The sequence below is a fragment of the Aureobasidium namibiae genome (genome assembly GCF_000721765.1).
Source record: "Aureobasidium namibiae CBS 147.97 unplaced genomic scaffold scaffold_13, whole genome shotgun sequence".
Classification (NCBI taxonomy): domain Eukaryota; kingdom Fungi; phylum Ascomycota; class Dothideomycetes; order Dothideales; family Saccotheciaceae; genus Aureobasidium; species Aureobasidium namibiae.
This window is the reverse complement of record NW_013581196.1, coordinates 250077-274981: the sequence shown is the minus strand read 5'-3', so window position 1 is coordinate 274981 and position 24905 is coordinate 250077. Positions and strand designations below refer to the sequence as shown.

The window sequence follows — 24905 nt, the reverse complement described above, 5'->3', positions numbered from 1 at the left end:
TTATTGATGCCTGAGAACTCTACCAACCCACGCAACCCCTTGCACATCCCATCTGAGGAGCTCAAAGGTTCTGTCATGAGTCACATCAAGGAACACCAGCACACTATATCCGAGAACCCTCAGCATTCTTTCACGACACACACAGAGGCCCTTCAGCACCCTTCATCTGTAAAGCCTGGTCCAGCCGTCGCTCAGGTGCACGCTACTCAGCACAATCCAATCGAGAGACCTCGGAGATCTGACGATACACAAACGCAAAGTCTGCTGCACGCGTCATACGAGAAGTATGACGAGCCAGCCGTCGTTCAGCTTCACAAAGTTCAGCAGATCCCGCCCAAGAAGCCTACCGAGGAGAAGCCTGTTGGGACTCAATCAAGATCGCAAGACATTCCATCCGATAAAGCTCAAGGAGCTGCTGAAGTTCAGACGCCAGCTTCACAGCACACTCTGACCAAGAAGTCCGAAGTGCCAGCCGTTATGCATACGCAAGCTGTTCAGCAATTCGCAAACGAGAAGCCCATCGAGACCCAATCGACATCGCCCATTGACCCATCTAATCATACTCCAGAAGCTGCCGAAGTCGAGCCACCAACTGTACAGCACACCTTGTCCGACCAGACCGAGGTGGCAGTAGTTTCGCAGACGCTGCCTGCTCAGCAAACCTTGATCGGCAAGGTTGAACACTCTGTAGATACACCAATGCAGGCCCCTCAAATCACGACAATCGCAAAGCCCGAAGCATTGGCTGTCGCTCAGACACAAGCCGTTCAGCCTGTGGAACCCGAGAAACATGAGGCGTTGGCTGCTGCCCAAACACAGCCCATCCAGGCCAAGGAACCCGAGAAACATGAACAGCTTGTGAGCACTCCGGCACAGCCAGACACACAGCACGCCTCTTCGTGAATATGGCGATGAATAGGAGGTTATCTTTTGAGTCAAGAATCCTGTAGACAGTAACCTAATACCTACCTATCCCGTTGAACCTGAGTATTCCGGAATGCCATCCTTCAAACATGATTGACTCTATCGATGCACAAAGATCCTTGATGACAAAAAAACTTGACGACAAGGCTGGTCTGATGAATTAATTACTGCTCGCTCCGACCTAGCGCACCGTAGTTGCTTGACCAAGGAACGTTGTCCAGGAATCTTTTCGTTTCAAGTCTTGCTCAAATTGTACAAAAATAATACATACAGAAATACATGTCAGACCATGAGAACATCACGATCATCTCTAGATGCGAGTCTTGACAGTGCCCTTCTCAAGCTCACCAATGATGCCACCACCACTCAACGTCCACTTCTCTGCTACAAGAGTGTCATTGACGGTTTGACGCAACATACCGCTCTTGGCATAGTACTCCATGATACTGCGGGCCTCTTCTCTGCTCAGGCCCTTGATTTGCCAAACATCAACGCCATTGAGCACATCGATTGTTCGCTGGTCAACCTTGACCCAAGGATCCCATTGAGGTGCCTGTTGACCCTTTGCCAGAGCAGCGTTTCTGGCTACTGCGTGCTCGAAACCGGGGATTGTGGGTTTGTTGCTGCCAGAGTCTGTGGCGAGCACCATACCGCCGTTGGGCAGTTTGGCTTTGCCATTGAGCAGACTGAAAAAGTGGTTCACGATGCTGAGATCGTGGGCGTGGATGGGAGTGACGTCTGGTGACATGTAGGCTGACTCTTTCATCACGTGCGCTACACCGTCCACGGTAAACACCACTGGAGGGCGCTGCATGCCTTCTCCTGTGCCAGACTTTGCAGTCAGCTCTTTCCAGAGCGCAGTGTAAATTTCTGGGGCGAGCTCGGGGTCGGTGGCGCCCATCATTGCGAAGCGATCGAGGGAGATGTTGGATTGGATGGGAATGGAGAATTTGTGGTCAAGGGAGAGGCGCAGTTTGGAGAGGACGGTGTGGTTTGCTTTTGCGATTTGGCTGAGGAGGGCAGCTGTGAAGTGGGGTTGGTTGTAGAGGCCTGCTTCCGACGAGGGTGCGTACGAGGAGTTGCCGAGGATGAGTTCTTTGGCTGTGTTTGAAAGCAGTCAGTATACTTGCTTGCACGTACTCTTTGTGCTTGGGTGCTGCTTGGTGTGATTGCTTACCTTCGGGAATGTGTACGACGATCCAGCCCTTGAGCAGAGCCATGGCCTTTGCCTGCAGAGCCAACACACTCTTTCCAGAGCCACGCTCTCCGTATATAACACGACGCACAGCCGTCTTGTTGGCCTCGACATCCTGCATCAACTTGGCAAGCTCGGCCGTCTCCTTGCGCACCAGCGTAGCCGGTCGTCTGAACAAGCTCCATCCTTGGGTAGCTTTGAAAGCCTCAGTCGCACGCAGCGCATCAATGACCTCGTTGCTCAAACCCATGACCTGACCCTCAAGCGCAGCATCATAGATATTGGCAGCAGAAAAGTTATCAAGACCCTGGACTTCGACGGCATTGGTATTGGACAGCACCACTCTTTTGCGCATGGCCTTGCGCTCGCCTTCGGCTGGCGGCTTGCCAGTCCTTCCTCCCTGCTGTTTTCCCTTGATCTTTCCTTGGGCCTTGTTGTTGAAGGAGGCGTTGGCGCCACGGCCGGGTTTGGCGACGGAGACGGTCTTCTTCTTGACGGCAGAGTTGGCTTCCAGGGCGGCGCTGGTCGAGAAGGCTGCGGTTGCTTGTAGGGTGGCTCGTAGTGAGGTTTGTTCTAGTGTGCCTACTACCGGCCTGGCCAGGCACCGCAGACAGATTGATCCAGACATGTTGCGGTCGCGACGAATGAATGTCTATACCATGCACACTTGCTCGCTGGTCTCCCATCGACTTTCAAAAGTCCGCCGCAACCGCCAAGCCAAACACCGGTGCATAACTACCTACTTTCACAATTTTATGCATATCTTGCCATATCTTGCAGCAATACAGAGCTCCGAGAAAGCAAATCACCAACGATCACATTATATCAAGCAGGCAAGTAGAGATGAGTTGTTTGAACTGTGTTTTTATTCTTGTCGTCGTCAAATTTTTTAAGAAAGGGGATATAACGTTTGTGCAATAAGAGAAACCTGACCGTCCTCCACTCCATGTCGCTTCTGAGTCATCAATGATGCGAAATTTACATGTTGACAGAGGTGCGGAAAGAATTTCCGGCGTAGATGGCGTTGTCACCGAGCTCCTCCTCGATACGGAGGATCTGGTTGAGCTTGGCAAGACGCTCAGATCTAGCGGGAGCACCAGTCTTGATCTGGCCGGCGCGGAGACCGACGACGATGTCAGCAATGGTGACATCCTCAGTCTCACCGGAACGGTGAGATACCATGACACCCCAGGTGGCGGCGAAGGCGTCCTTGGCAGCCTGGATGGCCTCGGTGATGGTGCCGATCTGGTTGACCTTGAGGAGGAGGGCGTTGCAAGCCTTGGTCTCGATGGCCTTCTTGATGAAGGAGGGGTTGGTGACGGTCAAGTCATCACCGACAATCTGCTTGTCGTAGACCTTGCCGAAGTAGGTCCAGGCCTCCCAGTCGTCCTCGGCGAAGGGGTCCTCGATCGAGACAATGGGGTACTTGGAGGCGAGCTCCTTGTACTGGTCGGCGAGCTGCTCGTAGGTGACCCACTTCTCGGGGTCGGACTCGGGGTTCTTGAAGTCGAGGTCGTACTTCTTGGCGTCAACCTTGTAGAACTCGGACGAGGCAACGTCCATGGCAATGTTCATCTTGCCAGAGTAGCCGGCCTTCTCGATGGCCTCGGTGATGAGCTGGAGAGCCTCCTCGGCGGTCTGAATGTCGGGGGCGACACCACCCTCGTCACCAACGTTACCAGCGGACTGGCCGTACTTCTTCTTGGCGAGGGTCTTCAGAGTCTGGTAGACCTCAGCACCCCAGCGCATGGCCTCGGTGAAGGTAGGGGCATCCCTGGAAGAAGGAGTCAGTCGATGCTGGCTAGGTAGTTGGTATTTTTGGAGCAGAACTTACGAAGGGACGATCATGAACTCCTGGAAAGCAAGACGGCCACCAGCGTGGGAGCCACCGTTGAGGACGTTCATGAAGGGAACGGGGAGGACGTAGGGCTTCTTGGTGCCGGCAAGGTCGGAGATGTGAGCGTAGAGGGGGACACGCTTCTCGGCAGCGGCGGCCTTAGCGACGGCCATGGAGACACCGAGGATGGCGTTGGCACCGAGCTTGGTCTTGTTGGTGGTACCATCAAGCTTGTTCATGAAGTTGTCGACGGCGCTCTGGTCCTTGACGTCAAGGTTCTCCTTGATGAGGGCGGGACCGAGGACATCGTTGACGTTGGCGACGGCCTTGAGGACACCCTTGCCGCCCCACTTGCTCTTGTCACCGTCACGGAGCTCGCAGGCCTCGTGGGAGCCAGTGGAAGCACCGGAGGGAACGATGGCGCGGTGGAGACCGGTCTCGGTGACTATATTGTCCCAAAAGTCAGCCAGGAGGCCTCAAAACAGGCGATTTGCGCTCGGGGGTACTCGCCTAGGTCAACCTCAACGGTTGGGTTTCCTCTGGAATCGTATACCTGACGGGCGTGGATCTTCTGGATAGGCATGGTGCTGGAGGAGGGAGTGTCAGTTGAAGCCTGGGATGAGATGGCGGGGATGTTATGAAGATCTCTAGGAGCAGACAATGCAGTAGCTCAAGAACGATGCTCAATGCTCAGTAGCGAGGTAGAACAGGGTCCTCGGCTATAGCAGGGTCAAGCAAGGTTGTCATGAGGGTGTTGTTCTCGGGCAGAAACGGAGAGCTCAGGCTCGCTGGTTCGCGATCCCCGAACATGCCCCGCAATTGACGACCTTGTCAAGCTCCTAGAGTTCCCGAAGAGATAGAGGATGGTAGTTCTTACATTTGTGAAGTGGTTTGTGGATGTAGAGAGAAGAGAGAGAGAATGTTGGTGGTGGCTAGCTGGAGATTTTGAGCAACCCCTCCTAGAGGTCCCCTCAACAAACTTGACCTGAAGCCTGCACAGGCCACATGATCGGACTTTCGACTCACTCGCCTGTCTTTCTTCACTCTTCCACACTGCTTCACTCGCCGTGATCGGGCCGAACGAGCTGTTGCTATGCTGGTTGCTTCACCTGTTTGTCACGATATCCGCGACATCAGTTCCTCTCTTTCTGCCCATAACACTGCTGTTCCAAAATACTCATCTGCTGAGCTCTATCGTCCACCGCAGAATTGCCTCATCGTTGGGACTGCCAGCCGCTTCTACTGCACAGCGCGCTGTCTTCTCTTTGCTTCTTTCTCTGACCGTATCAGTGTGCTTCGGCAGCGGAGATTGCTCACACCTTCGGCTGCTCGTACCCGTGCAGTAAACATCATCTGTCACTGGCGGCCGACTCCGTAGTACAGGGTCCAGTCATATCGTATCGCAAGTGAGTTTTCTGAGATATGTGACTCCTTCACCGAATGTTTTGTTCACAAACGCGAGCGTTCTGATGGCATTTCTCGCCGCCATCTTCGGATTGCAATTGATCGTCTTGATGGCCAGAATATGCACTAGTCCGCCTGGCACAGCATCATACCTCGTTACATGTGTTTTTGCGGTCAATAACTACTATTACTGCATGCTGACGCAACCAAGGAAATATTCAAGCGTTAACAACTTCAATGACTCACATTACAGACAACACGACAGTATACAGCGCGTGACCAGGGATCTTCGATACGAGCAAGACGATATTCATGTGACACCTTTGTCTATTGCTGGGACCTAGAAGTCATGCCAGAGGTGCGGTTTGCTGCCTCCGACAACGCGAAAATTACAAACGGAAAGAAAGAAAGAAAGAGTGAAGAGGTTTTAGTCAAACAGATTACGACTTCAACTAGATCTAAGAACGGATCACCGGTCTTCTAGCTTGAGAGACTACATCTAGTAGACCTGGCCAGGAGCATCACCCCAGCCGTTCCAGAGGTGAGGGTTGTACTTCTTGCCCCAAGAGCTGAAGGCAGGGTCGCGGCGCTCGAAAGCAGCGAGGTTCTCCTTCTCCTCCTCCTCGGTGATACCAGTCTCGGCGGGCTTGGCGGCTCCAGTGATAGAGGCAGTGCCGGTGGCGGCGGCCTCACGACGGTAGACCTGTCCGGGAGCATCGCCCCAGCCATTCCAGAGGTGAGGGTTGTACTTCTTGCCCCAGGAGGAGAAAGCAGGATCGGCCTCACGACGGTAAACTTGGCCGGGAGCATCACCCCAACCGTTCCAGAGATGAGGGTTGTACTTCTTGCCCCAGGAGCTGAAGGCAGGGTTGGCTTCACGGCGATAGACCTGTCCGGGAGCATCGCCCCAGCCGTTCCAGAGGTGAGGGTTGTACTTCTTGCCCCACGAGGAGAAGGCAGGTTCGGCGGCAGCCTCAGGCTGAGGCTGGGGAGCAGGGTTGGCCTCAGCGGCAGGGGAGGCCATGGCCATGGTGGCCAGTCCGGCAAGTGCGACGGTGGTGAACTTCATTACGAATATCGGTTTTGTGTAGGCAAGTATGAGGAATACTCGGGTGGTGAGTGGTTGATCAGAGGATGAAGACAAGGCCTCTTATATGTCTCTTGCTGATCAATTTAGTATTGCAAAAGTATGTCAATAAGACTCGACAAAGAAGCTTATATCAGCCATGCCAGTGGTGTGCTCTCCACAAGAGCAGATCTTGACCTCTTGCAACTCGATAAGCCGACAATAACGTCTCAAAGGGTGCCGCTCATGAAGACGCATTTGCAATACGACGAGGAAACCAGAAAGGCAACATTACTCGCGATCAACACGAGGACCAGACTCGGCAGTCCAGTGTTCACTCCACGAATTCTGTCCTGGTCGTGCATCTTGCTTTGTCTGCCATTGTGGTTGTCGTTCGAGAGTTGACATAAGCCACCAGCTGGCGTTGTCTTGGTAGGCCGAATCTTGACTTCAATAAGAACTATTTTCGAATTTGGTGCTCAATAACAAAATTCTCCAGATTCGATATTCATTGACCGAAGGTCAGCCTGCTTTCATCACAGAACGGATCTTCACGATTGCGCCATTCCAGATGTGAGTGTTCTCAAATGCAGCGCCTTGATGGTAGCACTAAGACATGTTCACGAACCGCCTCGGAATGGCTCATATCAATCTTGCCTTACACCAGCACGTCACAGCATATGAAAGAGCATAAAGTCGGAATGATCCTTTGAGCCTCTCTGTCCGGGGCGCAACAAGACTATCACTTGACTGTTATAGAAAAGCAAACAATGACCCGGCAGGAAAGGCACTCCACCTGAATCAATTTCAAAAATCTGATGATATCCACATGGCGCAAAGAGGGTAGCAGCTCAAGCCATGGATCAGCCCTCTAATCTCTCGGACTATTGCGAGGAAAATAAAAATACTCGTATGCTACCCCGAAAAACAGACAGATATGTCTGGCAAGACGAATGCCTTCTGCAGCGAATGGCATAGTCATCGCTGCTCCTTGTGCTTTTACTATAATGAGCAGATAGGAGATTGACATGATAGCTCTGGCGCCAGGAGCGACTGGCTGTGTTCTCGGCAACTCCATTGAGAATCATACCAATGAGGATGTTCACTCGCTTATGGGTGACTGACTTGTTTCTCTCGAATCACATGCAACTTGGTTTGCATATAAAGCCTACCATCCTTCCTTCACTCATGAGACATGTTCAGTCGCATGGGGTGTGGCTTCGTCGTGCCTTCCCAATTGACATCGAACAAAACGTCAACAAACCTGTTCGTCTGCTGGCGTTGCACCTTCCTGTCAATGGACTTACGCTAGTTGCACCTTCCCAATCGACTCGACTGCCAAACACAAAACTTCGAACTTCGAGTAAACACAGACCTGTCATGGATCTTGCAACTATAGCTTTTCGTCCTCCATCATCAATTCTTCGCTAAACATTACCCAAGCTATATTCACTTGAATTGCATCCAGACTCCGTACCTCAATCATCTGCGCGCTGGAGTGCATGTCAAGTTGTCAATCGCACATTGTCCATCGGCTTTCCATCGTAGCAGTCACTTTCCACCTTCGAAAGGCCATCGACAAGCGGCTCTTGTCAATACGGGATTTAACATTGCAAGTCGCATCGCCCTCGTTCGACTTTTCATCCCGAAAGTCAAGTCAAACGGCACAGCAAGCATGTCGATCACTCGCTTGGAAGCTATCTTTGGAGTTGCAGGACAGTTGATTGGTTCCGTTTTCTACTGGCTCACAATCGCAGTCATAGTCTACTGCTTTCGCCGACGAATTCCGGTCAACGATCCCGCCTTCATACCCTGCGTCGCCATCTTCGGTTTGATCAACTTCTTCCACGACTTGTATCTGATCGTCAACTACCCTTGGTCCATCCTTGGGGTGTTCTTGAGACTATACCTCGTACGCCTCATCGTCGACTTTCATGAGTCACGAATCGCTCAGGCGTCGATGGTCTCCATGATTGCTATTGCCTACTCCCTGAGAGCTCATTCAGAGGCTCGAAATAGTGGGCCGGCCCAAAACGCGAGTAGAGGAACTCCGTGAGTAAGCACAAGTATGTGACGAACCGCGAGAGGACTTGCATGAGCAGATCAGGGCAGCTAGAAGGGATGTCACGTTGGGCAAAGGTTCAAGCGGAAATGTAGAGTGACAGGGTACTGGGGCAGAGCCCGAGCTGCACCTAAGAGCTGCATAGGACCAATTTCACGTTCATTGAGTCATGGGCCTTGAACACGACATCCTCGAGGACTGCAAGGAGTATGAGAAGAATGCTGGTGTTACGATCGTTTGGATTTTCGAGTCCATTCCGTCAAGGAGCGGATGGTAGTCAAAGCTACACGAGGAAGTAGCTTGCTTCCAGGACACCTGACTGTGCAAATGTCGAATGGTAGATTCAAGCATACATAGAAGATGCTATCAACCATGGGATATTGCCTACACATTCTAGCATCTGATCATTGTATCTGGATGACCATGGTGGACCGTGCAAACACAAGATCCTAATCATATGTGCAAGCTCGGGACAGCAGATCAAATGAACGATCTAGGCGACTTGTCAGAGGAGAACCCTGGTGATTATGGTTTTACGGGGGTGTTATGGGAAGCCATTGTGCAAGGGCATGTTTACTAATGATCAAATGAAACGCACATCACTAGAAAATGAGCACCACGTCAATAAGAATATTAAAGAATTGAGACACACTTTGATTGGATCTGACAACTAGATGTACAGTTACAGAGCTCCAGGAGGGGCAGCAGCCATAGCATGCTGCACTAGATCAAACCCCCTTTGCCCCTCGAGTCAATCCTCATCCATACTGACATCAGCCTCCTGGTAGCTGACTTTAGCTTTGCTTGCTCTGCCACTCGATCTTGCTCCCGCACGAGGAGCAGGTCGCTTGGGTGCATTGATAGGCGCATCGTCTTCTGAGGAGTTCAACTCGAGCTCTGAGTCGTCGCTGGTGGGTGGTGTGACTTCGACTTTTTCTTCCTTCTCCTTCTTTACGTTTGGTGCGGGTGCTTTGCGCTTAGGTGCGGGTTTTGCTGCTGCTGCTGCTGCTGCTGCTGCTGGTGTAGGGGCTGTCGCAGCGGCTGCGGCTGTGGGAGGTGCGGTGACGCTGTGCATTGCATCTGACTTTGCTCGGGCGGCGGCTGCTCTTGCCTTGAGAGCTTCCTTGGCTTTCTTTGTCGCTGCAGTGGCTTCCTCGGCTGCTTCTTCATCGGACTCGTGCTGCTCCTTGACAGCAGCTTCAAGGGCGATGGCATCGGCAAGGGCTTTCTTCTTTTGTGCTGGGGTTGCCTTCTTTGCTGAGCCAGGTGTTGCCTTTGGCTTGACTTCGCGCTTCTTGGGTCGAAGGTAGTCTTCCATGCCAGGTGGCCAGTATACGCGGCCCTCGGGACCGCCCATGCCGACCTCCTCCTCAGGGATCAGGGCAGCGGTTTCACCGTCTACCACAGAACCTGCATCATCTTCCATGTCCTCATCTTCGTCCTTGACCTGCTTGCCCTTCTTCTTTGGCGTGGCCTTCTTCTTGTTTGACGCTTGCATGGCAGCCTTGTTGTCATCTTCTCTGACATGAGGGATGATTTCGTTGAAAGTGTCGTAACCAGGCAGCTTGAAGGTTCGCATCAACTCGAAGACGGCCTGCTCTTTGTCCTTGGCCTCGATCATGAGATCCATGTCGTCTGCGCAGGGTGGTAGAGTGGCCACACGTGGGTTGTGCTTTCTCCTCTGAGTTCCAGTGATAGCAGCAGGTGTAGGTTCGGAGTAATGCATCTTCTGCTTGATGTTCTTCCTATCCCAAGTCGCCTTGATACGGGGGTATAAATCGCAAATGTCTTTTGTTCCCTCACGGATCTGCTCCTTGTCAAAGATGATGTTGTGATGGTGATAGTCCAGGACCATGGGGATGTTGAGCTCTTCGCAAATGGGCAACAACTCGTGAACCGACCAACTGACATCGTCATTCTCGAGTACCAGTCTGTTCTTTACTCCTTGCGGAAGTGTCTTGTAGTTCTCGCGGAATCTGTCCAGAGTTGCAGCTCTGTCTCCAAACACACCTCCAAGATGCAGAATCATGACTGCGTCCCTGTTCATCTGCTCGGGCAGTTTCAGAAGGGAGAGCATCTCGTCGTGGAACTCCAAGTCTCGGAGAGCGTTATCGATGACCGATTTTCGGGGTGAGCCCAGTTGAGTGAACTGGCCAGGATGGGTGGTTACGCGGTGACCTAGCTCGGCGACGACCTTACCGACCTCGGCCAGTGTCTCGGCAGCGAAAGGCGTGAGTTTGTATCCATACTCCTCATGGGAAGCAAAAGGGAACATTTCGCTCGATAGACGCATGAACTTGATGCCATACTTGTCGTTCCACCGCAGCATCTTGATAAGATCTCTGGCATTGGCCAGACCGATCGCTTCAACATACTTTTGACCTCGCTCTATGCTGGCAGGTTGCTCGCGATCGGGACGATTCTTTGTTGGGTGTTCGGGCTCATTGGGGTCACGAAGAGGGTGTCGGTGTTCCAGAATTGATGCGATGCGGCAGGTTCGAGACGCGAAGACGGGCGGTGTGCTGTAGCGGAGATAGGTGTTCAAGCAAGCCTGCGGCTGTTAGCGATAGCTCGTATGCAGAGTATCCGGTGTAACGTACATAACCCAGTCTACCCTTCCAAGGCAGAGGGAGGTAATCACTGTTGACAGGAGGGGGACGCCTTGAAGCTTCGTTCACCTCTGCCTCATCTGCCTCCCCGAAATCTTCATCTTCCGGATCGTCCATGCCGTCGTTTGCAGCTTTCTTGACGGGTGTCTTCTTGACTGGCGTTGCCTCTACAGCTGCATCGACCTTCTCCTTCTTGACAGCAGCACCCTTCTTGGTATTTCTTTTCTTGGCTGGCGGCTCAGCATTAGGTACATCAGACAAAGGCGACTCTGATCCCTGCTCAGACTTGATGGGTCCAGGAGCCAAGCGCTTATCCACGTCGCTGTCTGGCGAAGCTCTGTATGCATTCGGCGCGTCAATGACCTCGGGATTCTCCTGAGGATTGGTTATCCCATTAGGCGGCGGAGAAGGAACTGCAGCAGGCATCGCAGCAGCATTTCTCTTTCTCTTGGCAGCTGCCATCGCACTTTGGTATCGCAAGACTGGTGATAGTTTGTACGGTGTTAGGAATGTGTTGTGCGTGTACGCAAGGGATCTCGCAGACGTTCTGAATATATTCCGAAGCATAAATCAATGGAGAGAGAGGAAAGGGTGAGGCTGAAAAAGCAGGCAGAATGGGAAACAGCAATACAGATGAGTTCAACCTATCTGCTACCTACTAACCTATGACGATGCTCTTTTCTCCCCAAAACGATGCAAGACATGTCTTGATCGACAATAAAGATCGGTGATGATGTCACAGATCTGGCGCTAGGAAGATAGATCGCGATATAGATCTGCCGAGTTGCTGACAGGATGACCCTGTTTTCCATAGAATACCTTCACATTTCATGAACTTCAGAGGATATCTTGTCAAAATCAATTGCTTAGAAGGCGACGGGTTTCCTGGAAGGACATACATGCATTGTACAGTGTTCTGGTTAGGTGTTTGGGAGTCGGTGTGTGTTGAGTTATCTCGAAGTGTGCGACGCTCTGATATCCCACGGGCCATGATCAAATACCGCGTGTTGCAAGGCGTCAAGCATGATCTATAATGTCGGAATTTACGTAACGGATATCTGAACTATCGTTGCATGTACTTCTTGAGACCTCGGAGTCTGTCCTTGGCCTTGTCAAGCACGTCGTCGTTCTTGCAAATAGCGAATCGCAACCAATCCTCGACAATGTGAGCATTGTCGTCCGTGAAGAACTCAGTGGGAGGAATGGCAGCGACACCAAGCTCCTTGATGATGAAGTATGAAAGCTTGAAATCGCGAGGACGGCTTGCGACGTGTTCAGGGAAAGGGTAGTCGGCAGGAAGCTTCACCTTGGACATGTTCACAAGCACGAAGTAGCCACCTTCAGGGTCCGAGTAAGGCAGGTCGAGCTCGTCAAAGATGGCGACAAAGCGATCAATCTTGGCTCTCATCTCAGCCTTGGTCTCGTCCCAGAAGCCATGCTTATCAGCCTCTTCGAAGCCGATAGCAGTAGCTTCTTGTAGCGGACTGACACTGCTGTAACAGATGCGAGTGTGGGCAGCGCTGACGGGCGTGATAAGGTGCTCAGGGCCGATCAACCATCCCACGCGCCAGCCGGTGCAATAGAAGTTCTTGCCTCCCGAGCCAACGGTGAGTGTGAGGTTGGCAATCTCGGGTGAGAGAGTAGCCATGCGGGTGAAAGGAGTGTAGTACAGACGATCGTAGACTTCATCACTGAGAATGATGATGTTGTGCTCAACACACAGGTCGCCGATAGCCTGCAGCTCTTCCTTTGTAAAGACCTTGCCGATTGGGTTGTGAGGAGTGTTGAGGACAATCATACGGGTGTTGTCGTTAATGGCGGCCTTTAGCTCGTCCATGTTAATTGACCAGTCTCCAGCAGAAGTGGTTTGAGTGGCACCCTTCGCCGGAGGATGGAGAGGCACGTAGACAACCTTGCCGCCAGACATCTGAATGTTGTGGATGTATTGATCGAAGAAGGGCTCGAAGACAATGACCTCGTCGCCAGGCTCGACGAAGCCCATGAAGGCTGAGAGCATACCCTCATTTGCGCCGGTCGTGATCGTGACCTCCTTTTCAGGATCGATAGTACGGCCGAAGAAGGGGGAGTAGGCATCGGCGAGGGCTTTCTTCAGACGAGGTCTTCCCTTGGTGGGCGAGTACTGATTACATTCGACTCTGTCTAGGGCACCTTTCGCAGCGTCGATCACGAATTGAGGAGGGTTGTAGCCGAAGAAGCCCTGTCTATGATGATGTTGTTAATCGTCGTCCAGTTATAGGGGTGTGAGTGGTTCCTTTGCTTACCCCATGTTCACAACATCCGAAACCTTCGAAGAGGCAGCGGCCTCGTTGACGATGGACCAGACATCTTGCTTCTGGCCGGCCACACGGGCTGCGGGCTTGAATGGATCTGTGCGCATGTTGGAAATGGATGACGAGAATCGGCTGACGAGATCTCTTGTAAGCAATGAAGAAGAGGCAGGCACGATCCGTGTGGAAGGAAGTGAACGAGACAGCAATCTCATAGTCATTGCAAGAGGCAGCTTGCTGTATATTATCTTACCCCACATTAGTTATAACCTGAGCGAGCACGACATCATTGCCCGATAGCGCACTCCGTAATAGGCGCGTCGTCTCGTTTATCTCCATGTCGTCTCGAGAACTTGACGCGTCTTCCAAGCGCGTCTTGTTTTATCAAAGTCATGTAGCCAATTTTTCAGACCACTGTCCATGTCATCCAGTCAGCTCGTCGATTGTCCTATCTGTAGCAAGCCCGTCAAGGAGCTGAATATCAATCGACATATCGATTCTGGTTGTGAGTCTTTCATCGACGACTCGCCTCCGACAACCCAGCAAAATGCACCACCCAAACCCACTCAAGTCGCCAACTTCTTTCAAACTCCGGCTGCCAAGCGCAGTCAAACAGTCCCTGCCTCTACACAGGCTGTGAATGGTGCTGCGACTTCAAAGCCAACTGAAACCCCGAGCGCGACTCCAAAAAGACCTCTAGAAGACCTCAAAGACGAAGACAACCCTCAGCCCTTACCCAAGAGATCCAAGAATGTCAATCTGGAAAAGGCTGCCCCTTTGGCCGAGAGAATGCGACCGCAATCTTTAGACGATGTCCAAGGTCAAGAACTCGTAGGACCAAAAGGTGTCTTGCGTTCCTTGATTGAGACTGATCGCGTGCCTTCCATGGTGCTATGGGGCGGACCAGGAACTGGCAAGACAACAATTGCTCGATTGATAGCCAAGACTGCAGGGAACCGCTTTGTCGAGATCAACAGTACTTCTTCTGGTGTTGGTGAGTGCAAGAAGCTATTTGCAGAAGCTCGTAATGAGCTTTCTCTCACTGGTCGAAGAACCATCATCTTCTGCGATGAGATTCATCGTTTCAGCAAAAGTCAGCAGGATGTATTCTTGGCCCCTGTAGAGAGCGGCGTCATCACCTTGATCGGGGCAACTACTGAGAATCCGAGTTTCAAGGTCATAAATGCTCTTCTGTCAAGATGCCGTACCTTCACCCTTGCCAAACTAGATGACGAGCACATCACAAGCATTCTGAAACGTGCTCTGACTCTTGAACCCCCTAAAACACAGCATGGAGCAGACTTGTTGGAATCAGACGACCACGCACTGCTGCGTTATCTTGCTAGCTTCGCAGACGGGGATGCGCGAACAGCACTAAACCTCCTTTCTCTTGCTTTGGACCTGTCAACCGATCCGGAAACCACCATCGAGACTGTCAAAGAAAACTTGACACGAACTCTGGTATACGATCGTCAAGGAGACCAGCATTATGACACCATCAGCGCCTTCCACAAGAGCGTTAGAGGCAGTAATCCAGACGCAGCTCTCTACTATCTTGCCAGGATGTTGCAGTCTGGTGAGGATCCGGTCTACATAGCGAGGCGCATGGTAGTCATGGCTAGTGAGGACATTGGCCTCGCAGACAACTCATTACTATCACTGGCGACGGCGGCCTACACTGCGGCTAAGGAGATTGGTATGCCAGAGTGTCGCATATGTCTTGCCCACGCAGCAGTCGCTCTTGCTGAAGCCCCAAAGTCTACGCGCTCCTATCGAGGTCTCAATGCTGCATATGCTGCCTTGTCGGAACCTGGAATTGCGGGACTGCCTATACCAGTTCATCTTCGTAACGCTCCTACGAGATTGATGAAGGAACTAGGTTATGGCAAGGAATACAAATACAATCCGGACTACAAGAACGGAAGGGTCCAGCAAGAATACTTTCCCGACAAGCTGCAAGGTAAAGTCTTTCTCACAGAAAATCACCTCGGCGATAAAGTCGACCCCGACCTTCCTTCAGAAGAGGTGGAGGAGCGGAGTCCAGTCGCAGATGATGAAGAACCTGAGGAATGGCCAGCTGTCGAGGATGATGCCGACAATGACAACGATTACAACGATGATGCAGGCGAAGAAGATGACAATGGCGAGGAGCGCATACTCAACCCTGATGGAGGATGACAATGAGGGCTTGGGACTACCAATCCCGAGCATCCTCTCAACTCTCTCAGTATGTCCAAGCGAGGATTCTGATAGAATTCCAATCATACCCATATGTACAGAATACAAGCGTTACACATTCGACCATCGCTCAGACCTGTGTTATCAGTAGGAGCTTAAACACAATACTACTTGTCTTCAAGTGAAACTGCTTCAAAAGCCAAGATGCAGCTCTGAGTATTACCACTCTCCTTGCTGTTATGTCATTGCTGGGTTCCCTTACAGACACATGCCCTGGTTTGAGACCTGGTGCAATAAGAGTGACACTACAGGATTACACATTCATCGCACACGGCGTCCGTGTACGGGCCGTTTGCATGCAAAGCGCACCTGATGAGTTGAGCGAAGTGGAGCCGTAGATACGATAGCCACACAGAATGGTCAAGTGACATATAAATCGCCATCGTGGATGTTGATCGAGGAGGAGGTGCACTGATAGAGGCGCTTCCTTCGTCTTGATGCCAAGCTGAAGCCAATGCAAGCCAATCATTGAGGCACGCCCTCGCTGCGCACGTTGATGTCAATCAGACCAACTGATACAAGTCATTGATGCTATACACACTTGTAGAGTCTGATGTTCACGTGAGGAGATACCAAAACCGATAAGAACAAGAAGCACGCCACCGGCATACTGGAGGGTGGACGAGACAAGGATACCGACATCGAGCTCGGCCTTCTTCTTCCCGCATCCGCTGTGCCACTTCCGTCGACATCACCATCGCACAACGAATATTCGGCCGCGCGACTCGAGAAGCTCGCGCGCATTCTCGCCATGAAGTTCTCACATAGCATCCAGTTCAATGCTGTACCCGAGTGGAGCAACCAATACATTTCGTACAGCAACCTTAAGAAATTGTGCGTCGCGTCCTCGAGGCCCGCGTTTCCTGCCTACTGACGTATCGCAGAATCTACGCTCTCGAGAAAAGGCTTCACCAAGCCAATGCCATCCCCGAAGATGTCGAGTCATCACCACTCCTGAACGGCGACTCTGAAGACCCGGACAAAGTCTTCTCAAAAGCCCTGGATGTCGACCTCGAGAAGATCTGTTGTTTCTACCAATTGAAAGAGTTGGAAATATACGGAGAGGTCGAATCGCTGCTCCAGGACGAGCTCGCTTTCGAGGAAGAGACAAGAGAGCAGGATGGAGAACACGAAGCAGGACCCGCTGCGCGGAATGGTACTCTTGCGAAAGCGAGGAAGGCTAGCATCTTCAAGGGCTTCAGCATCGGTCGCCCTCGACGTAGCACTCTGAGCCACCACCAGGAGGAGGGCGACAGCGATGATGAACGCACTGGTCTGACCAAGTCAAATTCTCGTGACGGCAACCCATACGACATGTCTGCAAGCTCCAACATAGACACCTCATCACGCCGTCGCCCAAGCAGCTCCCACGACTTTGACGACCAGGCCCTTGACGTGCTGTACAACGAAGGAGTCACTCTCAAGAAGCGCACAATCAGCATCTATGTCACTCTGTGCGAGCTGCGTTCTTTCATTCAACTCAACAAGACTGGTTTCGGAAAAGTATTGAAAAAGTACGACAAAACTCTGGACCGCAAGCTCAAAAGCTCTTACCTCAAGGCAAACGTGGATACCGCCTACCCCTTCCAGCCCGAAACTGTGGATCGCTTGAATGCCAACATTGAGAAAATCGAGACGGCATATGCAGACCTGGTGACCAAGAGCGATGTCGAGCTGGCTCGCCGTGAGCTGCGTCTCCATTTGCGTGAACACGTTGTCTGGGAGCGCAATACCGTTTGGCGCGAGATGATTGGTATCGAGCGCAAAGCTCAAGCTGCCAACATGGGTCTCGGTCAAACCATGTTGGGCGGTATCGAGAATCGTGGCAAGGCCCGCTTACAGGGCGACGAAGAGGAAGAGGCTACAAAGGAGGTCGTTACACCTCTCGGCAAGTACAGGTGCCCGCGCTTCCTCTTGTCAAGCACCTTTTACACCTTGGTGGCTGTGATAGCCGTTTTCTTTGTTCTACTGTTTGCTCCGATCATGGAGTCTCCAGTTGAGCAGAACTGTTTGGCGCTCGTTGTCCTCGTCAGTCTGCTGTGGGCTACCGAGGCCATTCCATTGTTTGTGACATCTCTGCTTGTCCCCTTCCTTGTTGTGGTCTTGCGTGTTGTCAGATCCGAAGCTGAGCCTCACCGCCGTCTGGAATCCAAGGCAGCAGCCACGTACATCTTTGGCGCTATGTGGTCTCCAGTCATCATGCTCTTGCTTGGAGGCTTCACTATCGCTGCTGCACTGAGTAAGCACAACATTGCAAAGATGATGGCTACATTTGTGCTCAGCAAGGCCGGCACAAAGCCTCATAACGTACTAATCACCAGTATGTTCGTTGCCATGTTCGCAAGTATGTGGATCAGCAATGTTGCAGCTCCTGTTCTCTGCTTTTCGATCATTCAGGTACGTGTTCGTCTCGGATCATATTGTGTCAGAAGCTAATTGTCTCGTAGCCTATCCTCCGAAATCTGCCTGCTGACTCGGACATGACCAAGGCCCTGCTCTTGGGTATTGCTCTGTCCTCCAATATGGGAGGTGCGGCCTCACCAATCGCCTCGCCTCAGAACTTGATCGCCTTGCAGAACATGACTCCGGCTCCTGGGTGGGGAGTTTGGTTCTTCATCGCGCTTCCGGTCTGTATCATCTCTATCCTCATGATCTGGGTTCTGCTCCTGGTAACCTTCCGTCCTGGTCGTAACACAACTATTGTGCCCATTCGTCCCATGAAGGACAAGTTTACTCCTACCCAGTGGTTCATCAGCTTCATCACCCTTCTCACCATCATCCTCTGGTGCTTCAGTCATCAGCTCGAGTTCATTTTCGGTGATATGGGCGTTATTGCCATTCTGCCCATGGTCGTCTTCTTCGGTCTAGGCATCCTCAACAAGGAGGACTTCAACAACTTCCTCTGGACCATCATTATCCTGGCTGCTGGAGGACTTGCACTTGGAAAGGCCGTCAACTCGTCTGGCCTTTTGCGCACTATTGCAGTGTCCATCACCAGCCGCGTTGAAGGTCTAGGACTCTACAGTGTGCTGGTCGTGTTTGCTGCACTGATCGGTGTGGTGGCGACCTTCATTTCTCACACAGTCGCTGCTCTGATCGTATTGCCCTTGGTTCAGCAAGTTGGCGAGGGAATGAGCGATCCTCACCCCAATCTCCTTGTCATGGGCAGTGTGCTCATGGCCTCAGCCGCCATGGGACTTCCTACTTCTGGCTTCCCTAACATGAGTAAGTTTTTGTGTTGTCCATGGATCTCGTGTCACAGAAGCTAACATGCGACACTACAGCTGCTATCATGATGGAAGAACCAAACACTGGCAGACGTTACCTCCAGGTAAAGCATTTCATCACCCGTGGTGTACCTGCCTCGATAATGGCCTACGTCGTCATCATCACTGTTGGTTACGGTCTGATGCTGGCTGCTGGGTTCTAAGCAGTCTCGGAAATAAGCGTTGGTACCATCTGAGATTCTGCACACGGCGTTTGACCTCTCTGATCAATATTGTACATTTTGCGTCGATCAGGTTTGCCTTTTATACATCGCGAGGGGAGTGATTTTTTGTGTCTAGATGAATTTTGACACACGAGCACATCGGTAATATAAGCGATACTCAAGAGTCGATTTGAGTCGTCTCGCCTAATCAGGATGCATACATGTGACAGCGATTGCAATCTCATGTGAGAGTGGTGATGGACTCGATGGCTGGTGCCCCTTGCAAGCCACACCAAGATCCACAGATCCGATCTTGGTCCATGCAGCATGACGCAGCGCGGGGCATCCGGTTGCTACCTGGTGTCGAAACACCACACCAAGACCCCGGTGGATCGAATGCAAGTTTGGAGCAGGTTTTGATCGAGTTGCAGCGTTCCTTCGGTTTTCTGGTTGAACGTTATCACTCCGAGGCGAGCCGCTGCTCTCTTTCTCTGTTTGTCTTCCCCTCCTTCCTAACTGCATACCTTCTCCACCCTGATTTTCGTACATTGAGGCTTCGGATCAAACTCCTCCGCGATTCAACTAACTAAGGTCGTGTGCGCGCAATACAAGCACCGTACCAATCACACTAATACGCCAGGATGGGACTCATCGGAAAGACATCGCACGTGGATCCCGCGGAGCAGACTCGCGACTCGGAAGATGCTGAGCACAAGGGCGCCGCCGAGCACATCAAGCATCCTTTCGCCGACCTGAGGCAGAAGTTGAAGGAATCGTCCCTCTACGACCTCAAGGTCAAGGCCGTCCACGCGAAACACAAGATCGGCAAGTGGCAGAACCTGGTCAACCCCAACCACCGTCACGACGAAGAACACGAAAAGGCGACCGACGAGAAGAGAAACAGAATCGCCGAAGGCCATCGTTTCCAGAGTTTCGCGCCCGAGCGAGACGGAAACAAGATCAAGTGGTACATTGATGGCCGTGACTACTTCCACGCCGTCTCGGTCGCACTCGAAAGAGCAAAGGAAACAATCTACATCGAGGACTGGTGGCTGTCGCCCGAACTCTTCTTGCGCAGACCTCCCTTCACCACCCAAGACTGGCGTCTGGACCATGTCCTGAAGCGTGCGGCCGAACGCGGTGTCCAGATCTACATCATTGTATACAAGGAGGTGAACCAAGCTCTTACCTGTAACTCGGCACATACCAAGCGTGCTCTCCGTGCTCTTTGTCCCGAGGGCACTCCTGGCCATGGCAACATTCATCTGTATGTCCGAAACCTGTCCTGCGGCTGTCACCACAGCTGTTGAAAAGAACCAATGGCTCATCACTGACCTCGTGCAGTATGCGTCACCCGGATCATAATGTCTTTGAGAACGCAGGAGATATGACCTTCTAGTAAGTAACTCGAGCATACTCACTACGGTCCATACTGACGCATTCTTAGCTGGGCGCATCACGAGAAGTTTATCGTCATCGACTTCGACCTGGCCTTTATCGGAGGTCTGGATCTTTGCTTTGGTCGTTGGGATCAGATGCAACACCCATTGGCCGATGCTCACCCCGCCGGTGTCGAGAACGAGGTCTTCCCTGGACAGGATTTCAACAACAATCGCATCATGGATTTCCAGGACGTCAAGGATTGGAAGAGTAACGAGTTGAGCAAGGCTGATTACGGTCGCATGCCATGGCACGATGTGGCTATGGGTGTCATCGGACCTTGTGTCTACGACATCGCCGAGCACTTCCAATTGCGTTGGAACTTTGTCAAGCGTGACAAGTACAAGCGTGACGAGCGTTTCGATTGGCTTACTCTCGAGGGCCGTGAAGGTGAAGACGAGGATCTGATTGCAGTCCAAAGGCCTAAGCATCCTGTTGGAGAGTACATTCACCACCCCATCTCACCCATGAATGTCAAGACTGGTAGACCGGACCCGAGCAACGTCCAAGGTACCGTCCATGCGCAGCTCGTGCGAAGCAGCGCCGATTGGTCGAGCGGTATCTTGACCGAGCACAGTATCCAAAACGCATACTGTGAGATCATCAGGAACGCTCAGCACCTTGTTTACATCGAGAATCAGTTCTTCATCACCTCGACTGGACAAGAGCAATCACCGATTCACAATCAGATTGGTAGAGCCATCGTTGATGCTTGTGTCAGAGCAGGTAAGGAAGGCCGCAAGTTCAGAGTCATCATTGTCATTCCCGCCATTCCCGGGTTCGCTGGTGACTTGAGAGACAATGCTGCTGCTGGAACTAGGTAAGTCGAATTGTTATACCATGTTTAAACATGAAGTTGTGCTGACACACCTCCAGAGCAATTATGGACTATCAATACAAGTCTATCAACAGGGGTGAACACTCCATCTTTGGCCAAATCAGGAAAGAAGGCATCGACCCTGAGAATCATGTCTTCGTCTTCAACCTTCGTTCCTACGATCGTCTCAACAAGACGCCGGCGATGAAGAAGATGGAAGAGGAATCTGGTGTCACTTACCAAGAGGTGCAACGTGCTCAGGCTGAAGAAATCATGTCTTCGGGTGTGCATGGTGGTGCCGAGTCATCTTCGTCAGATGAGGGCGAGTCTGAGGACGACGAGAAGGAACACTTCTCGAGCCGCAAGAAGAAGTTCGAGGCCCGTAGAGCGGCCGCTGGACTCAAGAATGATCAAGTCATCAGTGAGGACAGTGTGGCTAAGAACGCTATGTTGGGCGAGAAGAAAGTCAGCGAGGAGCAGTGGGATGAGAATGACTACGAACAGGAGAAGGAGAATTGGGTCCAGGAAGAGCTCTATGTCCATGGAAAGGTGATTTTGACCCTATTCCCACACGAAGGACATACACGCTAACTTCTTTCAGACATGTATCGTGGATGACAGGATTGCTATCTGTGGAAGCAGTAACATCAACGATCGTTCTCAACTAGGAAACCACGATTCGGAACTCACCATCATCATGGAGGACACCAATGCACTTCCTTCGATCATGGACGGTCGTGAATACCAAGCTGGACATCACGCAGCAACTCTTCGTCGCATGCTCTGGCGCGAACACTTGGGCTTGTTGCCAGCTCAACCCCTGGACGCGAGCGAGGACCCCAACGCTCAACCTCCGGATGTCTGTCCCAACCACTGGCACGAGGGAGATGAGTGGGATAAACTTGTGACAGATCCTCTTTCCGATGATGTCTGGAACCTGTGGACTCAACAAGCGACAACCAACACCGATGTCTTCCGTCACCTGTTCCATGCGGATCCCGATGACAACATCCGCACATTCGACGATTACCAGAACTTCCTTCCTAGAAACGACACGTAAGTCAAATCCCACAGTGTACATGCCTTGAGTCGTTTTGCCAGTGGGTGCATGCTGTCCCGAACAACCGACCAGAGCGCTGTTCACACCAACATGCACTGGAAGGCGTTTCGCAGATCTGCTCCTACTGGCGATCGATTCTGTCATGCACGATTGCAGAAACAACGCTAATGACATCTCGTATACAGAAAGCAAGGTCATCTTTACAACAAGTTCATGCCCGATGATGAAGTAAAACGCGCCCTCGACAAGATCAGAGTGAGTTGAAATCGCAACCCCGCCCACTGGACCGAATGCATACTAATTCCGATCAGGGACATCTTGTCTGGATGCCGCTACACTTCCTAGAGAATGCAGAGATGGCCGAGAAGGGTCTCGCAGTCAACTACTACACCGAGAGTATCTACACTTAGACATTCGAAATGAGGTTTGACAAGATTGGAATGATGACGCTGGCTTGAAAGATTTTAGGTGTTTTCGTGTGGGATAACAACCTTCATGGTGGATAGGGTCATGTTACATATTACTGATTTGGTATAATTACATTTTTCATGATTACGCTTTTTGTTCCTCCAAGCACTCTGGATATTCTTCCAAATGTGTCAGAGTCTGTATATTGCTGGGGAAAAGAAAGGCTACACGAATAAAAGTGCGGCTCCAAAGAGCGACCCCTCGGACTCGACCATCGAGGTGCTTTTCCCCGGACTTCGCGGATTTAAACCAATCTGCCAGGCGGTCTAGCACAAATAATGGGCGAATGAATCCAGTTTCTCAACTCTATTGTGATTTCCCAGAAACACAACCAATCTACGACACATTCACCAGATGCAGCGGTCTTACAGATGCTATTGCTCTGTACGAGCTCTAGAGACCTTTGTCAGAGATGTCGCAGGTCTTGACATCCGCCAAAGACGCAACAACGTCAGCTTCAGAAACTTGAGCACACGATCAGCAGCGCTGCAGATGCGCCACTCGTCGCCGCTGTCTCGTCCTTCGCAAGCACATGGTATCGCTAGCTCTGTCGACGATGCTTTTGTGCCGTTTGAGACCTCGACGAGCACGATTACCACACATGACAACACATCCAAGCCTTCGCCCTCGACGCACTCGAACGATATCCTAGAATCACCCGCACCTTTCGATCCAAACGAAGAGCCAATAAGTGCAGAAGATTTTGAGCCAGAGATAGTCATTCACGAAGATCAAGTCCACACCATACCCGACCCGATAGTAAGAGAAGCACGGATACAGCAATTAGATCTCAGAGACAGGGACAATGCGATCGATGCCATATTCTTCCCGGACTTGCTGGCAAAGCCGAAGAAGATCAAGGCTGGTGAGATAGGGTCGTTGAGTCAAAGGCTCAATATCTTCTCTGCGCAGACGCCCATGCAGCAGCAATATCCTGGTAAAAATGCAAGAAAGAAGGCGAGAAGAGCTGCTCAGAATGGTGAGGCGCCGGTGGCTCTGCAGGAAGAAGCGGCGGAGGATGTTAAGAATACACCAAACCGGGTCCGGCAATCAAAGAGAGCAGCACAAGCTAGCGAAGCAGACATGACCGTCTCAGAAGAAACGACTGGAGACCTGGAGACCGCAACAACATCCTCAGCAAAGGCTGCCTCAAAAGCAAGAGCAAAAGCAGACAGAAAAGCAAAGAGAGCAGCACTAGCCTTCGAGGTCCAAACAGCGATTCTCGAACAAGCCGCTCGGGACCAAGAAACCGCCGACGTCGCCTCCTTGATCGCATCGGCAACGGGACCCAAACCCATCTCAAAAGCAAAAGCTGACAAAATCGCCCTTGCAATCAAAACCAGAAAAGCAGAAGAAAAAGCCGCGAAGAAAGCCGCAGCTGAGAAGCTGGTTCAAGAGCAGCAAGCAGCTAAACAAGCACAAAAAGAGCGCAATCGCAATCTAGATAACTGGAAGGTGCAAAAAGCAGCCTTGGAAGACAAATTCGGAGAGCAGAATTGGAATCCTAGAAAGAGAATCTCCCCGGATGCATTGGCTGGTATCAGAGCTCTACACGCCAAATCACCAGAAACATTCAGCACAGCCGTCTTGGCCGAGCATTTCAAAATCACTCCAGAAGCCGTACGACGAATCCTGAAGAGTAAATGGCAGCCCAGCGAGGAGGAGGCCGAGGAAAGAAGAGAAAGATGGGAGAAGAGAGGCGAAAAGAAATGGACAGAGATGGCCGAGCAGGGTCTCAAGCCGCCAAAGAAGTGGAGAGATAGAGGTGTAGGCAAGGCTGGTCCAGGAGAAGTGCCCGTGTGGAAACAACCTGGAAGGGTTGGCGAGCGCTGGATCGAGAGCACGGATGCTGATAGGTTCATCATGGCTGGTGAGCAGATGGCCGACGAAGAGTACGAGGAGTATTCCGAGGAGGAGAGCATCGCATCCAGAATCCTGTAGATCGGGGTTGGCTATAGACAGTCATGCTGCTTTGTATCAAGTCAGCTCGCAACGAGAATTCAATGCATGAACTCACCACTCTGCAATCTTAGGCTTCAACAATCTACCAAACCACATCATCAAGCG

General features: G+C 51.7%; 11 protein-coding genes across 11 annotated transcripts; 6 read left to right on the top strand and 5 right to left on the bottom strand.

The window, feature by feature from the left end:
• Window positions 1–6: 6 nt before the first annotated feature.
• M436DRAFT_83596 (uncharacterized protein) lies at window positions 7–903 on the top strand (the record flags this gene model as incomplete). The annotated part of the gene is made up of 1 exon (XM_013570211.1): window positions 7–903. The coding sequence occupies one exon, from the start codon at window positions 7–9 to the stop codon at window positions 901–903; it is 897 nt and encodes a 298-aa protein (XP_013425665.1).
• Window positions 904–1234: 331 nt separating this feature from the next.
• Window positions 1235–2747, bottom strand: M436DRAFT_83595 (uncharacterized protein; the record flags this gene model as incomplete). The annotated part of the gene is made up of 2 exons (XM_013570210.1): window positions 1235–2025; window positions 2102–2747. The coding sequence occupies 2 exons, from the start codon at window positions 2745–2747 to the stop codon at window positions 1235–1237; spliced, it is 1437 nt and encodes a 478-aa protein (XP_013425664.1).
• Window positions 2748–3097: 350 nt separating this feature from the next.
• On the bottom strand, window positions 3098–4539 carry M436DRAFT_74381 (Allergen Alt a 6; the record flags this gene model as incomplete). The annotated part of the gene is made up of 3 exons (XM_013570209.1): window positions 3098–3893; window positions 3954–4401; window positions 4467–4539. 3 exons carry the CDS (start codon window positions 4537–4539, stop codon window positions 3098–3100), a joined length of 1317 nt encoding a protein of 438 aa, XP_013425663.1.
• Window positions 4540–5859: 1320 nt separating this feature from the next.
• Window positions 5860–6429, bottom strand: M436DRAFT_51092 (uncharacterized protein; the record flags this gene model as incomplete). Its single annotated transcript, XM_013570002.1, has 1 exon — window positions 5860–6429. One exon carries the CDS (start codon window positions 6427–6429, stop codon window positions 5860–5862), a length of 570 nt encoding a protein of 189 aa, XP_013425456.1.
• A 1672-nt stretch (window positions 6430–8101) lies between these two features.
• On the top strand, window positions 8102–8787 carry M436DRAFT_65449 (uncharacterized protein; the record flags this gene model as incomplete). The annotated part of the gene is made up of 2 exons (XM_013570118.1): window positions 8102–8478; window positions 8634–8787. The coding sequence occupies 2 exons, from the start codon at window positions 8102–8104 to the stop codon at window positions 8785–8787; spliced, it is 531 nt and encodes a 176-aa protein (XP_013425572.1).
• Window positions 8788–9239: 452 nt separating this feature from the next.
• M436DRAFT_51416 (UV-endonuclease UvdE) lies at window positions 9240–11214 on the bottom strand (the record flags this gene model as incomplete). Its single annotated transcript, XM_013570058.1, has 2 exons — window positions 9240–11039; window positions 11089–11214. 2 exons carry the CDS (start codon window positions 11212–11214, stop codon window positions 9240–9242), a joined length of 1926 nt encoding a protein of 641 aa, XP_013425512.1.
• Window positions 11215–12160: 946 nt separating this feature from the next.
• M436DRAFT_74378 (kynurenine-oxoglutarate transaminase 1 mitochondrial precursor) lies at window positions 12161–13495 on the bottom strand (the record flags this gene model as incomplete). Its single annotated transcript, XM_013570208.1, has 2 exons — window positions 12161–13319; window positions 13380–13495. 2 exons carry the CDS (start codon window positions 13493–13495, stop codon window positions 12161–12163), a joined length of 1275 nt encoding a protein of 424 aa, XP_013425662.1.
• Window positions 13496–13805: 310 nt separating this feature from the next.
• M436DRAFT_51029 (P-loop containing nucleoside triphosphate hydrolase protein) lies at window positions 13806–15563 on the top strand (the record flags this gene model as incomplete). Its single annotated transcript, XM_013569993.1, has 2 exons — window positions 13806–15423; window positions 15511–15563. The coding sequence occupies 2 exons, from the start codon at window positions 13806–13808 to the stop codon at window positions 15561–15563; spliced, it is 1671 nt and encodes a 556-aa protein (XP_013425447.1).
• Window positions 15564–16374: 811 nt separating this feature from the next.
• On the top strand, window positions 16375–19053 carry M436DRAFT_50886 (SPX domain-containing protein; the record flags this gene model as incomplete). Its single annotated transcript, XM_013569966.1, has 4 exons — window positions 16375–16457; window positions 16508–18020; window positions 18071–18848; window positions 18908–19053. The coding sequence occupies 4 exons, from the start codon at window positions 16375–16377 to the stop codon at window positions 19051–19053; spliced, it is 2520 nt and encodes an 839-aa protein (XP_013425420.1).
• Window positions 19054–19694: 641 nt separating this feature from the next.
• On the top strand, window positions 19695–22780 carry M436DRAFT_51031 (phospholipase D/nuclease; the record flags this gene model as incomplete). The annotated part of the gene is made up of 7 exons (XM_013569994.1): window positions 19695–20320; window positions 20398–20451; window positions 20501–21313; window positions 21370–21859; window positions 21912–22366; window positions 22556–22625; window positions 22682–22780. 7 exons carry the CDS (start codon window positions 19695–19697, stop codon window positions 22778–22780), a joined length of 2607 nt encoding a protein of 868 aa, XP_013425448.1.
• Window positions 22781–23192: 412 nt separating this feature from the next.
• M436DRAFT_51628 (uncharacterized protein) lies at window positions 23193–24779 on the top strand (the record flags this gene model as incomplete). The annotated part of the gene is made up of 2 exons (XM_013570092.1): window positions 23193–23817; window positions 23899–24779. The coding sequence occupies 2 exons, from the start codon at window positions 23193–23195 to the stop codon at window positions 24777–24779; spliced, it is 1506 nt and encodes a 501-aa protein (XP_013425546.1).
• Window positions 24780–24905: the final 126 nt, after the last annotated feature.